Raw genomic sequence first — 13,900 nt, forward strand, 5'->3', positions numbered from 1 at the left:
ACTGTTGTAACACATTAGTTGATATCGGTTTCCTTGCGATCATATTTCTGCATTCTAGAAATGTTTCTGCTGTATCTAATGTTTTACCAGATATACATGGAGAGCAACTTGTTTCTATTGGATCTCAAGTGTTACACTACAGATGGCATTAAATGACAAGTGTTCGCATTTTGCTTATTGTTAGTACTGGATGGAGTATTTGCTTTCAGTTATGATCAAATGCTCAATAACACGTTAGGAACTTGTCTGCTGCCTAACATGGTATATGAAGCATAGATACCATACTTCGCCACTTGACAGCCATATTTTCTTTCTTAACATAGTAATTGATTGTACTTGGCCAACTTTGTGGCTCCTAAGAGTTTGTGTTTTATTAAATTTTATGTACAAATGACAAACATTTCATGTGGTTACATTTTCTCTGAGGCGGCTTAAAGTTTTCCGACACACCTAAATAATCTGCTGCCCTGATTTTTTTGTCGTTCATAACGTGGTGTCCGGGCCAGGTTTCGCACACAACGACTGATTTTATGTAATATCGTCATCTTCCTCCAACAACAGGTACTACGTTACTCTGTCCATCAAGACTAGGACAAATGGGAAGAAATTATAATTTGCTGCCCTGTTTCCCCTTATTGAATGAACATGATAAAATTTTCTTTGGGAGGACTCATTAACTGAATATCTTCTTTTGGCCTGGATGAATTTGTCAATTTTTTGTCATCTTTGCATTGTTTATACTACATATATTTTGACCATCAAAGGTGTGACAGAAATCTAGTGGATTTGAGGAGCTTTTGATGAGAATACCTTTTGTGCATCACTTGGTTCACAGTATCAAGATACTTCTAGTAACATCTTTGGTAGTGTTGCTTGAGCTTGAAGCTTTTATTGTGAATGTGTAGCCTTTCCTCCCATGTGATTTATATGTTTATTTTAGCTATGGACTATATGAATGTGTTTGTCTTGCACTGTTCCTTTCTTTAAGCTAGATCAGCGAAGCAACGGTGAATAGGTAAAGTTTGGTTGGTTGTAAGATGTTGTATTGCACCTTCTTTAGTGGTCTCCTCTTAATATTACTTCTGTGTTAAAGTTTGAAGAATATATTTTATGCAATTTATATCGGTTTGAAACCCTGACCATGTGAGCTTTGCAGACTGTAGCCTGTCCTAAGCCCAGATAAAAGGGGGTTGATGGCCGATGTAAATTAATTTAACTATGAAAAATGTCTGAATACTATAGCTGACTCCAGCTAAAATAGATGCTGTTTGTCTTCCTGCATTAGTCTAAAATGTACATGTGGATGCAATGAACCACAACTTGTGGAATTGGTGTGGAATTTGAAGTGATTCTGATAACTTGTGCAATATGGACCTCTTCTTGTAAAGTGACCACTTGTGATGGTGGATGCTTAGAAAATGAGTGGAAGTTGACATTGTTTCATCTCGATCTTGTAGGTCATTTAGATTGATGCGGGTGTCAATGTTGTTTGCAGTATCTTAACTCCATTTCCAGGGGAGATGGTTTTCTTCAATTTTCTTGGCTTTATTAACTACTCAAATTCTGTTTTGTCTTGTCTGAATATTTTGATGTTCTTTACTACCTCATTAGCATACCATGTTTAGGTTTTGCTTATTAAAAATGTTGTGGTTAGGTATGCACTTGTTCTCGATGAACATTATATAGAAGTGCTTCTGAATAATTATTAAACAGCGGAAGTAAATACTCTTTCAGAGTAAGCTTAGTTAGCTTTCCTAATTGTCTTTGTGGTGCTGTGTAGTTTCACTATTCTTACATATCATCTTACTCCTTTAATCTGTTTTTTGGCACTATGACTCTGTATGCTAGCGACTCTTCTTTAATGGGGCCCACATATGCACATCTGCATATGTTAGCGACTCCAAAAGGGTATACCAATTTTGGATAACATCACTCATAGGTATCAAAGGCAAGTGCTCCAAGGGCATGCTCAAAGAGTGGTGGAGAAGAAATTGTTTTAGTTCTCTTGGTGAAATATACAGTCCCTAGGTTTCTTGTTCTTGGTAACTGTCTCATCCAGGTGTTTTCTGTATTCTGGTTGTTTATTTGGTAGAAGATCCTATGTGGGTAGTTGCTTGTTTCTTTATCATGCAAATAGTAAATTTGCTTATTATGTATACTTTGTATAACGAACATCTGCAATTTATGCTTGCTCTGCTAGTCTACTAGACATGCCATTCTTCATAGAGATATTATGAGGGATACAACCAGTATTATAGAATCTTGTGTCCATTTATTTTCTTGACCGGTTTTCATTTGCCTTTTGCTTAATTCTCTAGATGGATAGAAACTGTACTGTTGAACTTCATTGTAGGTATGCAATGATCTCTGTGCTGTGCGGTTTATCAAGCCACAGATAACTGTAATCCAGAGAAGTCACAAGATCAAAGGTGGTTTATTTCATCCCCACGACAGAGGGATTTTGCAGTCTCTTGCTGGATTTGTCTCCTGCACAAGGATCAAATGTACTTTTTTTTGCGACTTACTGGTATCACTGGTTTGATTGAATTTCTACTCTTTTATGTTATGATCCTCTTGCTGCCCTTTTCTAATCAAGTGCGTTTGATATGATGGAAGTCAATCTTATGAGAAGTTCCTTCTGTTGGTAATATTTTCTTGGAAATTGTTTCCACTTTCCTGTGTTAGGACTAGGTTGGTGACTGGATTAGTATGCTGCTACTAATGATAATAAGACATTAGAGGAAGGTGTTTGATGAAATTTTTGAGTATTAATTACTAATAGAATGTCCAAGTCTGAGTCGAAGCAACTAGCAAGTGATGGTAGTTGGAAAAAAGAGACTCCTCCCTATTCACTTTCAATGGAATATTAATTTCTCAAATCTCAGTACATGTATGCTGCAATTTATTTACAAAGCTTTAGGCATAAAGCTGAGCAAGGGGTAGCTGATCTCATGAGTTTGAGCAGTGGACACGGCCTCTTGTAGAAATGCAGGATAAGGTTGCGTAGAATAGACCCTTGTGGTCAGGCCCATCCTTGAATCCTGTGTATAGCGGGAGCATAGTGCACCGAGCTGAATGCAGCATGAAAATACTAGCCTATTATTCATCTGAAAGACACTTTTTATATTCTGGTTTTCAGACCATACAACACCCTCTTCAGACGTAGGGTCCTTCTTTAATAGGAAGTCTGGACAAACCTTTGAGGACCCAAAGTGCATGGGATTGCTGTAATGCTTTGCCTTTCTGTATCTTCTTTGTTTTCGCTCGAAAAACTGTTTCGTTTAAACCACTTTGTAGTGTCCTTAGAAACCGAGTTGGTACTCAAGATGGTATGTAATGACTCCACACAGGTCCTGAATCCCGCAGACACTACGTTTTGATCACTTTGATTCTGTAAATGAACTGCTCGTCTCTTTGTTGAATGGTGCATTTTCCCTTTGTGTGTATCAGTTGAGTCTAGGGAGAAAAACCAACCATTGAATTATCTACACCCCCCCTTCGAGGCAGGCCTTTATCCAAGATCGCGTACTCAACTGATCTTCAGCTTCTCTAGCCATGTGAAAACTTATGCAACTTCTACCCAACTACATCCAGGAACCTTTTTCAGTTTCTTCTTCTTGATCACCCTTTTTACCTTCGCGACGTTTATCCACTTACTTGAATCAGCATATAAACTTGATAGCAACACACTACTTCCAGCACTCTCAGGTTCAAGTTTAGCCAATTTCTCAGCTGCAACCGCTGCTAAATCCATATTTCCGTGCTGTTTACATGCCCCTAATAATGCTCCCCAAACAAATAAATCAGGTTCAATTGACATCCTCTGAATCAAATCGTAAGCCTCATCGAGTTTCCCTGCTCTCCCTAATAGATCCACCATACACGCGAAATGCTCCAATCTTGGCTTTATCGTGTACATTTCCTGCATCTGTTTGAACAAACTTTCTCCATACTGCACAAGTCCAGCATGACTACAAGCAGTGAGAGCTGCTGTGAAAGTCAAGTGATCTGGTTTCCTATCTTCCTCTCTTAACATTTGATTGAATAACTCAATTGCTTCACTGCAATACCCATGATTCGCGTAGCCAAAAATCATCGAGTTCCATGTTACTGTATTTCTTTCACACATCTTAGAAAACAAGTGCTTTGCTTCAGATATAAATCCACATTTTGCATACATGTCTATGAGAGCACTTTTCACGTATACATCCTTCTCGATCCCCATCACTACCGCATAACCATGTACCTCCTTCCCACGAATCAAATCTACCACAGTTGCACAAGCAGGCAATATGCTACTAATCGTAGCTGAACTTGGAGACGTCCCATCATCCAACATTCGCTTAAACGTGTCAAAAGCTTCCTTGTTATGAAAATTCTGCACTAGCCCAGAAACTATACTAGTCCACGAAACTACATCTAGCTCAAGTCCATCATCATGCATCAATTCAACAACTTTACAAACCATACCTTGATCATCTTCTTGCGAAAACCCTGCAATCAGAGTATTGTATGTCACCACATTAGGCTTCATACCTTGAACTTTCATTTCCTCAACCAAATCCAGTGCTTCATTTACTATACCCTGCTGTACACAACCCGAAACCAAAGCATTCAACGCGACCAAATCTTTATCCACCGTCCCATTAAACACCCTTTTCGCCTTCTCAACTCTACCACATTTTGAATACATATCTATCAATGCACTAACCACATATGAGTCAAATTCAAACATGTTCTTCAGAATCACACCGTGCAATATCTCCCCTGTTCGAAAATCATTGAAGCGTCCACAAGCTTTAAGTACACTAGGAAGAACAAACTTATTCGGCTTCTTTCCACCCTTTTGCATTTCATGAAAAACACACATTGCTTCCTCGTAAAACCCACGACGAGCATACGCCCCGATCAGAACAATCCAACGACGAGTATCTGATTGGGGAATTTTATCAAACAGTTTACGTGCATGGGATAACTGTTTACATTCTGTATAAAAAGCAATAAGCTTTGAAGCAAAATGAGTTCTTTGAGCCAATCCATTGATGATTAAATGTGCATGTAATGCTTTGCCTAATTGCAAAGCACCATTTTGGGCATAGGTCTCAACAAGCTTTGTGTATATGTCTGTTACTTTGGTGCCAATGACCATTTCTCTCATGCTTTGGATAACTAGAAAATTTTTCAGTTTATTAACTGCATTTTGGGAGCCCGTTTGAATTATTTGATTGTAAATAAGTAATGAAATTGATCTTATAAATAAGTTTGCATTTTTGAAATAAAAAAGAGTTTGAGTTTTGTGCGCCATTGATGTATGAAATTTCTACAATCATCACGTTTAATCATAGTAACTTATTTTAATAAAATAAAAGTAACAATAATTATAAAAAAGAAAAGAAAAGTATATCAACGAGTTGATTCTGGATTCTAATCAAATTTATTTCCATGACTAAATTATTTTGTTTCCAAAATTAATTACAATAATTGAGGTTTACAATAGATTTTCTCAGGACCTTGTTTTCTTGAATTTCTTCAAAGCATCAAAACTTTTAAATTTGCTAAGAAATAATTTTTAAGGCATCATGCGATTCTAAAGTTGGACAAGTTTCTTTTACTTAGTGGTATTATTAATTGAACTTTCACTAATATTGAATATGTTTTTATAATTAAGGCGTTTTCATTATTGTAAGCTATCTAACTTTCATAATTATATTTTGCAGGATTAATGGAAAAATCAAATGTAGATGAGCGAAATATAGGAATTGAAGTTATATTAGAAGAAATCCAAAAGACTCATATATTCTTCCGTAAGAAGTTTCAATCTCTTGATGATTCATTTAAGTTTTATCTTTGATTATGCTCATCGTAATGGTTATTGTGCGTCATGATTTTACGTATTGTTACCTTGTTCAATTGTCTTTAGTCGATGCAGAAGAAACCTATCTTTCTTTCTTTACGAATAATAATGGTGCGCCTCGGTCAAATAAAATTTTTATCGAATAAGTCTTGCAACTGTTGTTTTAATTCCTTTAGCTCTGTCGAAGTCATACAATATGGGGGTATGAATATTCGCTATGTATCAAGAGTCTAATCAATACCAAACGAGACATGTTTTTTAAAGTTTGTCAATAATTCAGATGTGTTTTTAATATTTTTTTTCTATATAAAATCTAAGATCGTTGAGCTCAGTATTTTTCTTGGAAGTCAAAGTGGACAACCTCAAGGAATGATTTGACATATAATGATTTTAAGAACACTTGCAAATCACCTATTCTACAACATAGGAAGGCGAGCAAATATATTATCCTACCAAATCTTTTATCATAGTTTCAAAGACAAATATAATGAATCAAATAGCATTAATTTAGACTTGTTACATCAAAATGGTCTTCTTCATGACCAATTTAGTCTCAATCAAATCATCTCCACTTGTGCAAAAATGGGTTCTTTTTCACTTGGAATTCAAACTCATTGCCAGATTATTAAAATGGGGTTTGATTCAAATGTATTTATCAACACCGCTCTTGTTGATATGTATGGAAAATGTGGTTATGTTAAAGAAGCAGAGCAACTGTTTGATGAAATGCCTGAAAGAAATGTTGTGTCATGGAATGCTTTGATTTCTGGTTATTTGGACACCCATTACCCTGAAAATGCGATTGTGTTGTTTCTTGATATGTTGAGAGAGGGTATTAGACCGACCCCGTCGAGTGTTTCGGCTGTGTTGGTTGGTTGTGCTCAGTTAGAAGCATGTGAAATTGGGGCTCAGTTGCATGGTTTGAGTTGGAAAGTTGGTTTTGCTTTGAATCTTGTTGTAGGGACTGTTTTGATTGATATGTATTTGAAGTGTTTTGATCTTGAGACTTCGAGGAGAGTTTTCGATCAAATGACTGAAAGGAATGTTATTACTTGGACATCAATGATTACTGGTTATGCGCAAAATAGTTGCTCTTTTCAAGCTCTGATTTTGTTCAAGGAAATGTTGAGGTTGGGAATTAGAGCTAATTATGTTACCTATACGAGTTTATTAAGCTCGTTTTCTTGTTCAGATTACTTGGTTCATTGTGAGCAGGTGCACTGTCATGTAATACATCAATGTTGTAAGACTAACCATTACTTGGTGGTATCGTTGTTGTCTGCTTACTCAGGGTGTAGTTGTAGCTTAGAGGATTTCCGTAAGTTGTGTTCTGACGTTGTGAAATGGGATGAGATCTCCTGGAATGCAGTTATATCCGGTTTCTCTAATTTAGGAGTCGGTGGAGAAGCGTTCTCCTGCTTTTCAAGAATGAGGCGATATGGTTTTACTGTTGATCATTACACTTTTGCGAGCATTTTGAAAGCAATAGGGTGCATTTCAGGCCTGGAGGAGGGAATGCTTATCCATTGTCTAGCTCTGAAAACAGGATATGCTTCTGAAGTTATCATACAAAATGGGCTTCTATCCATGTATACAAAATGTGGTATACTTGAAGATGCCGAGAAAATATTCTCATCAATGGAGGAACGAGACCTCATATCGTGGAACTCACTTCTTACAGGGTGTGCACATCATGGTTATGGTAGTGATGTGATTGTAATGTTTGAAGAAATGAGGAGATGTGGTATTAAACCAGATCTAACCACATTCCTTATTGTTCTTTCAGCATGTAGACATGCTGGCCTGCTCGACGAAGGGCTTAAATATTTTGATCTGATGAAGAATGACAATTCTCTACCACCACCAAAGCTAGAGCATTATGCTTGCATAGTCGACCTGTATGCCCGTGCTGGTCATCTACATGAAGCAGAGGACTTCATCAACAATATGCCAATAGAACCAGGACCTTCGGTTTATAAAAGTCTACTGAATGCTTGCCAACTACACGGTAATAAGGGACTTGCTGTGATTTCTGCCAAGAAGCTTGTTGAACTTCGTCCCAACGATCCTGCAACATACGTATTGCTAGCAAATGTGCTAGCATTGGAAGGAAATTGGAAGGACGCGGAGGGACAGCGAAAGCTTATGTTGGATAGAGGATTGAGTAAGAAACCTGGTTATAGCTGGCTATAATTCACAATAGGGTGGTATCATTACCAATTGACATGGTTCGAATTCTACTGCAGACAAAAACTTGGTATTTAAGTGAAGAAAGATAAACGGTCAGGTCCGTTATCCACTGAGTTTCCTTTCGTGCACCACTGACTCTCGGAGATTTCTCGATTATCCTTCGTGGTAAGCTACTAGAATTGGAACCAATCTGTACATACTATACTCATTTGATTCCTGTAGGTACATGCTGATTGGGCTTACAATTAGAGAAAGGTGAGTTCTTCATTCTTTAGATCTAGAGGTGACAAAAGTAGCTCATGAAATCATAATCCGCTCAATCCGTCAAAAGTTTGAATTGATTATTCACCTGTTCATTTATTAGCTCAATTCGTTTGGACTCCGTAACTCGAATTGATCCATGAAAATTTTGTCTAAATATTTCCTAAAACTCCTCTTTTCTTAAAAAATAAATAAATTGATACTATTTTTTTTTTGTAGATTTTACATAAATTAGTTTTAATATGAAATTACAAATAAATTTAGTTTCTAATTATATTTATCTCTTAAAAGTTAAAAAAAAATCAGATACAATAATTGAAGCTCGGATACATTAATATGTAGGTCGGATACATTAAATACTGTCTTTGATACATTAATATGTAGCTTGAATACATTAAATAATTATCTGTATCTGTTCAAAATAATTATACAGAAAAGATTTAAATTTAGCGCAAAATTTAAATCACTTTCTGTATAATTATTTTGAACAGATAATTAGTTATAGATATTATCTGTTCCAGAAAAAAGCTGGATCACATGTTTTTTCAAATAGATAAGGGTCAACTACCAAAATAAATGGCACCAGAAAACCTTGTGTATTATTTTTTCTTTTTCATTTTTACTTATGGTCGTGTTTCACTTTATGAAAATTAATTTGATTAATATTCAGAACTAAATTGAATTAGATTAAGTATTTAAGATTTTTTACTCTTAACTAGATGCTCAAATACTACCAAAATCACTACAAGTTGTAATCCTTTTTATATTTGATAATTTGATAGGATGGAAAAAATATATTTTAAAATGTTAATTAAAGTTTATCCAATTTAACTCTCGAAAAGCAAAACGTAATAAGTAAAAGTGAAAGAAGGAGTAATTTGAAGATGCAGTGGTGTGATTATTTAACCTTTAACTAGAGGTCTCGGATTCAAACTCTGAATATGAAGAAAATCATGTTGAGAGTGTCATTCCAAACAATTTTTACCACAATAAAATCTAAGCATTTGTCCGAAAAATAAAATAAAATCAAAACCAAAACAAAGTACTCTATCTTCCCCATGAAATATTATTCGAATTTTGAGAGTCAAGCAATTTAATTTTAACAACAAAATTGAGCATGAATTTAAAAGTTTTTTTATATATATTCCGATCATAATTTAGAGGTACTTATATTATAATCCAAATAAATGATAAACATTATGTTAATTTGTTTGAATCGAACAAAATGTTTTGAAAAATTTGTCACTATTTTTGCACCAATTAGAAACGACTGGCTTGAAATTTTCTTTTGTAGATAAAATTTGACGTGGCATTATTTCATTGGAAATCCACTTTACTCATCCATCCAAATGGACAAATTTTTTCAATCCAAAAACTGTTTTCTGAGACCAGAATCAAATGCCACAGATATACAATTTCATATATTTTTTTTAAAAAAAAAAACACAATTTTCATGCAAAATATAGTAACTAAATAGAAAGAATTAGCAATTCATCTGCTATTTCTTTCAAAAAAAATAAAATAAAAATTCATATCCTATGGCTCCAACTCTTACTTCAAATTCATTTCTCCTTTCAACTACACCTCATCCAAGATTATCATTCAAAAATCCAAGATTCATTGTTTCTGCTAAAAAATCTGGACAAAATCAAGAAACTACAACCAATTCTGGCAACCCCTTCAACTTTGATTTCGGTAATGTTCGGAACTGTGTGATCATTTCATCTAATATTTGATCTGTTTTATTTTTGGATAATGTTGAACTGTGTGACCATTTCATTTCAATTTACTTAATTATGTATGTGGAGTTGTTTTTCTTATAATGTGTGATAGTGAGACTTGAATGCAAGCCTTGCTAGGCGTCTGCTTGTTCTAATACCATGTTGAATTGTGCGATCATTTCATCTGACTTTTTACTTAATTATATTCGTAGAAGTTTTTTTTTTTAATTTGATAATGGGTGACGGTAAGACTTGGACGCAAGACTTATGTTTGCTCTAATGCCATATTTGAGACTTGAACACTAGAAGTAAGTTTGTTTGTTCTGATACCATGTTTAATTATGTATGCGTCTCATCTAAATTGACTTTGTTATTTTCGTATAGTTTCTGTTTTATTATGGGTGACAGTGAGACTTGAAAGCAGAACTTGTGTTTTTTCTATTGTCAAGTTGAAAATTGAATGTGAAACTACGTCTTAGGCCTGACTCACACTCCAAAAAATAGCTCTAATGGAAAGGATTGTCCAAACCTTATAAGGAGTCCATCCATCTCATTAACCACCGATGTGGTCTTTTCTCCGTCTTTAACATTGAACTCTAGGCGTTTGCTTGCTCTAATACTATATTGAATTGTGCGGTCATTTCATTTGAATTTACTTAATTATGTCTGTAAAAGTGTGTTCTGGTGTTTATTGAATTGTGTTAGTGTATTATCTGAAAGATTAGAAGACGAACACACTTTTAGTTACTCAATTACACTGTGTATTCAACAGGTAAGTTACCTGATGTGACGTCTTTGATACCTGCTAGCACGAACACATCTTCTGGATTGTCTTTTGGAAGGCAAAGGGCAAAGGATCCTGGAACGGTGTTTGTTGCTGGTGCAACTGGGCAAGCTGGTATCCGCATTGCACAGTTGCTGTTGCGTGAAGGTTATAGTGTCAGAGCTGGAGTTTCTGACCTTGGTGCTGCACAAGAGCTAGCTCGTCTAGCCGTTAGCTACAAGGTCAGTCTCTTTGTCCTTGCAAAATATGGAACTTGTTAGAGTATCCGACATTGGTTGTGGGAATGAACTATTGTCATATATGGTTTTGTGCAATATTAACTCTTGAGCCAACGTTTTGGTTGAATTAGGTTCAAGGTCCATTTTTTTCTATCAGAGCCATCTTTTCTTTGTTGTGTTTCACAATATTAAGCCTGGATGTTATATCGTCCACGATCTAGATGTCCAACTTCATGAGGGAGTGTTAGAGCGTCTCACATTGGTTGAGGGAATGGGTTGTTGTTTTCTGATTATAAATGTTAAATTATTGCAGGTAATCTCTAACGATGAGTCAAAACGTCTGAATGCAGTTGCATCATCATTTCAAGATGCAGAATCGATTGCAAAGGCAATCGGAAATGCTAACAAAGTTGTGGTTACTATTAGTAAGGGAGAGGACGGTCCTGCGACTGAAGTCACCACAACAGATGCTGTACAAGTTATAGAAGCAGCACAATTAGCTGGCGTTGGACATGTGGCCATAGTCTATGATGAATCTTCTCCAGTAGGCTCTACATACAATGTGCTCGACGGAATTACATCATTCTTCAACAATCTGTTCTCAAAATCTCAACCGTTGACGATAGCAGAGTTTCTGCAGAAGATAGTAGAGACAGACCTAAGCTATACACTCATAAAAACCAGATTAACTGACGATTTCTCCCCTGAGAGCTCATACAAAATCGTCGTTTCAGCTGAAGGAAGTGCTGATGCTGACGCCTATAAAGTAATGTAATGTATGCAATTTCTTTTAATGTTGAACATGTTCATATATTCTATTGTGGATTTAGTCACATGACATACTCTTCGGTTTATTGTTTCCTTTTTCTGCTTTCTAAGCATGTTAAATAGATCGAAATAAACTAAATCATCTCTTGTTTTATGTGAATTATCAGGTGGGGAAGTCTCAGATAGCTAAGCTCGTTGTGGATGTTTTCTCCAACACAGCGGTGGCAGAAAATAAGGTAGTGACTGCTCCCCCTTTTAAGTAAAGCAACATTACAACAACAACTACACGTTGGGGTCGGTTATATGAAGTCTCACTCTCATATTGCTCCATTTCAGCCTGTTACATTACAGTAAACGTTGATTACCGGATTTAAATTGACAAGTTTACTAAGATAAGAAAGAGTTCAAATGAAATGAATTTATGCAAATGAACCTGTACTGGTCTTCTTTGGTGTAATGTGGATGTTCAACAACTGGAATTATTTTTTGTACAGGTTGTCGAAGTCTTTGCTGATCCATCAGCACCGCCAAAGACTGTGGATGAACTTTTTAGGTAAATACCTCTTTCCTCAGTTGCTGCATTTCCAAATTTCGGTGATACTAGTGCTCGTAAGAATGATTTCTCTATGTGTTTAACTTCTATGTACTAAATCTGAAAGTAATAAACGAATCATCAGAACATCTAAAAGATAGCTACAAGTAAGCGTCCATAAAAAGTGGGATCAGTAACGGGGAAAATAAGATAAGAGTTCCGGCTATGAAACAGGTTAAACTATTTCTTTTCACTCTGTCAGCAAAACAACAACATGGTCCCAACATAGTGTCGTCTAGGGAAGGTAGAGTGTATGCAAAACTTACCCCTACCTTATAGGTAGAGAGTCCATTTCCGATAAACCATTAGCTCAAGAAAATAAAAAGTTCAAAGAAAGAAATAACGGAAGTACAAGAAGTAACAAATAATAACAAAAACAACAGATAGTAACATAACAAAAACTACAACAAAACAATATTATAATTATATACAAAGATTTATCCTCTTTCTACAAGTTCTGGATGCGATATAATCTAAATGAGTGAAACATTATATACACAGCGTCATTCCTGAGGATGGTCGGAGAAAGGCCTATGCAGAAGCCCTTGAAAAATCGAAAGCTGAGGAAGAAGCTCGAGGAGTTGCTGAAGCATCCAAGAGGCAGGAACAAGAAGCAAAGAAGCTTGAAAAGAAAGAAGCAAAGGCTGCTGCTACCATCGCAAAGGAACCTGAAGAGAAGGCGTCATCACCTTCCGTTCCTTCTGTTGAAAGTCTACTAGACAAAGCAAAAGACTTTAGTACAGGATTTTCATTTGAAAAACTCAGCTCACAGCTCAAATCAGCTGTTGAAAAGGCTAACGAGGAATCAGACGCTCAAGTTGCTACCGTTAGGGGACAGGCCAAGGCTAAAAATTTGCCTGCTCAGAAAGCAGTGGTGAAAACTCCTCCAAGGAAACCATTTGCTTCGAAAACGAAGAAGGAGGCTCCGAAACCAGCTAAACAAACAGAGGTTGCTTCAACAGAGAAGAGGAAGATTTTTGGTGGACTGTTTCAACAAGAAACCATCTATGTTGATGACTAAGATGAATGAATAAGAGAAAGCCAAAATATTAATTTTCTATATATCATTTTAGCCTAATTATGAGGTTACAAACAATGGTTTAACTGAGGCTGAGTGAGAAAGCATGTAAATCCCTGCACATTTTCTGTGGATCTTAGTGTATATTTGCCTCAAATGCAACATTCAGGCACTTGTTCATTTTTGTTATCACTTCCAAATAATATTTACTTTGTCTATCGATCGATGCACAAAACTTAAACTCAATTGTACGTGTAAGTAGTAAGTAACCTGCTATGACTAGTTAAATTATCGCTAATAAATGGAGAAGCTACATAGGGTGTACTAATGTATCTTTATATTGGAAAATAATATTAGTGAACCCCTACATGTATATTTTTTTTTTAAAAAATCAAGAAAATAATTTTCAAATCTACTTTTTCACTTTAATTAGACAAAAAAGGTATATCTGAACCATTTGTATAACAGAAGGACTATATGTAACCACTTTTATA

At 35.7% G+C, this 13,900-nt stretch overlaps 2 protein-coding genes across 10 annotated transcripts; one reads left to right on the forward strand and one right to left on the reverse strand.

Moving 5' to 3' along the window:
- The first annotated feature begins 90 nt into the window (after window positions 1-90).
- On the forward strand, window positions 91-13,624 carry LOC101257473 (pentatricopeptide repeat-containing protein). Of its 9 annotated transcripts, none has more exons than XM_069298687.1 (8): window positions 420-561; window positions 1,458-2,527; window positions 5,718-5,804; window positions 10,799-11,031; window positions 11,342-11,794; window positions 11,964-12,032; window positions 12,291-12,349; window positions 12,890-13,624. In XM_069298687.1, the coding sequence occupies exons 2-8, from the start codon at window positions 2,503-2,505 to the stop codon at window positions 13,407-13,409; spliced, it is 1,446 nt and encodes a 481-aa protein (XP_069154788.1). In that variant the 5' UTR covers window positions 420-561; window positions 1,458-2,502; the 3' UTR covers window positions 13,410-13,624. The 9 variants fall into 9 exon arrangements, 4 of the variants coding, with proteins under 4 accessions (XP_069154788.1, XP_069154789.1, NP_001352387.1 ...); XM_069298688.1 differs by having other exon boundaries at window positions 421-561; window positions 1,458-2,504; XM_004240326.5 differs by lacking the exons at window positions 420-561; window positions 1,458-2,527; window positions 5,718-5,804 and adding an exon at window positions 9,633-10,000.
- LOC101256093 (pentatricopeptide repeat-containing protein At5g59600) lies at window positions 2,759-5,635 on the reverse strand. The gene has a single exon (XM_004240564.5). The coding sequence runs from the start codon at window positions 5,303-5,305 to the stop codon at window positions 3,566-3,568; it is 1,740 nt and encodes a 579-aa protein (XP_004240612.2). The 5' UTR covers window positions 5,306-5,635; the 3' UTR covers window positions 2,759-3,565.
- Window positions 13,625-13,900: the final 276 nt, after the last annotated feature.

Source organism: Solanum lycopersicum, chromosome 6 (assembly GCF_036512215.1).
Source record: "Solanum lycopersicum chromosome 6, SLM_r2.1".
Taxonomy (NCBI): Eukaryota; Viridiplantae; Streptophyta; class Magnoliopsida; order Solanales; family Solanaceae; genus Solanum; species Solanum lycopersicum.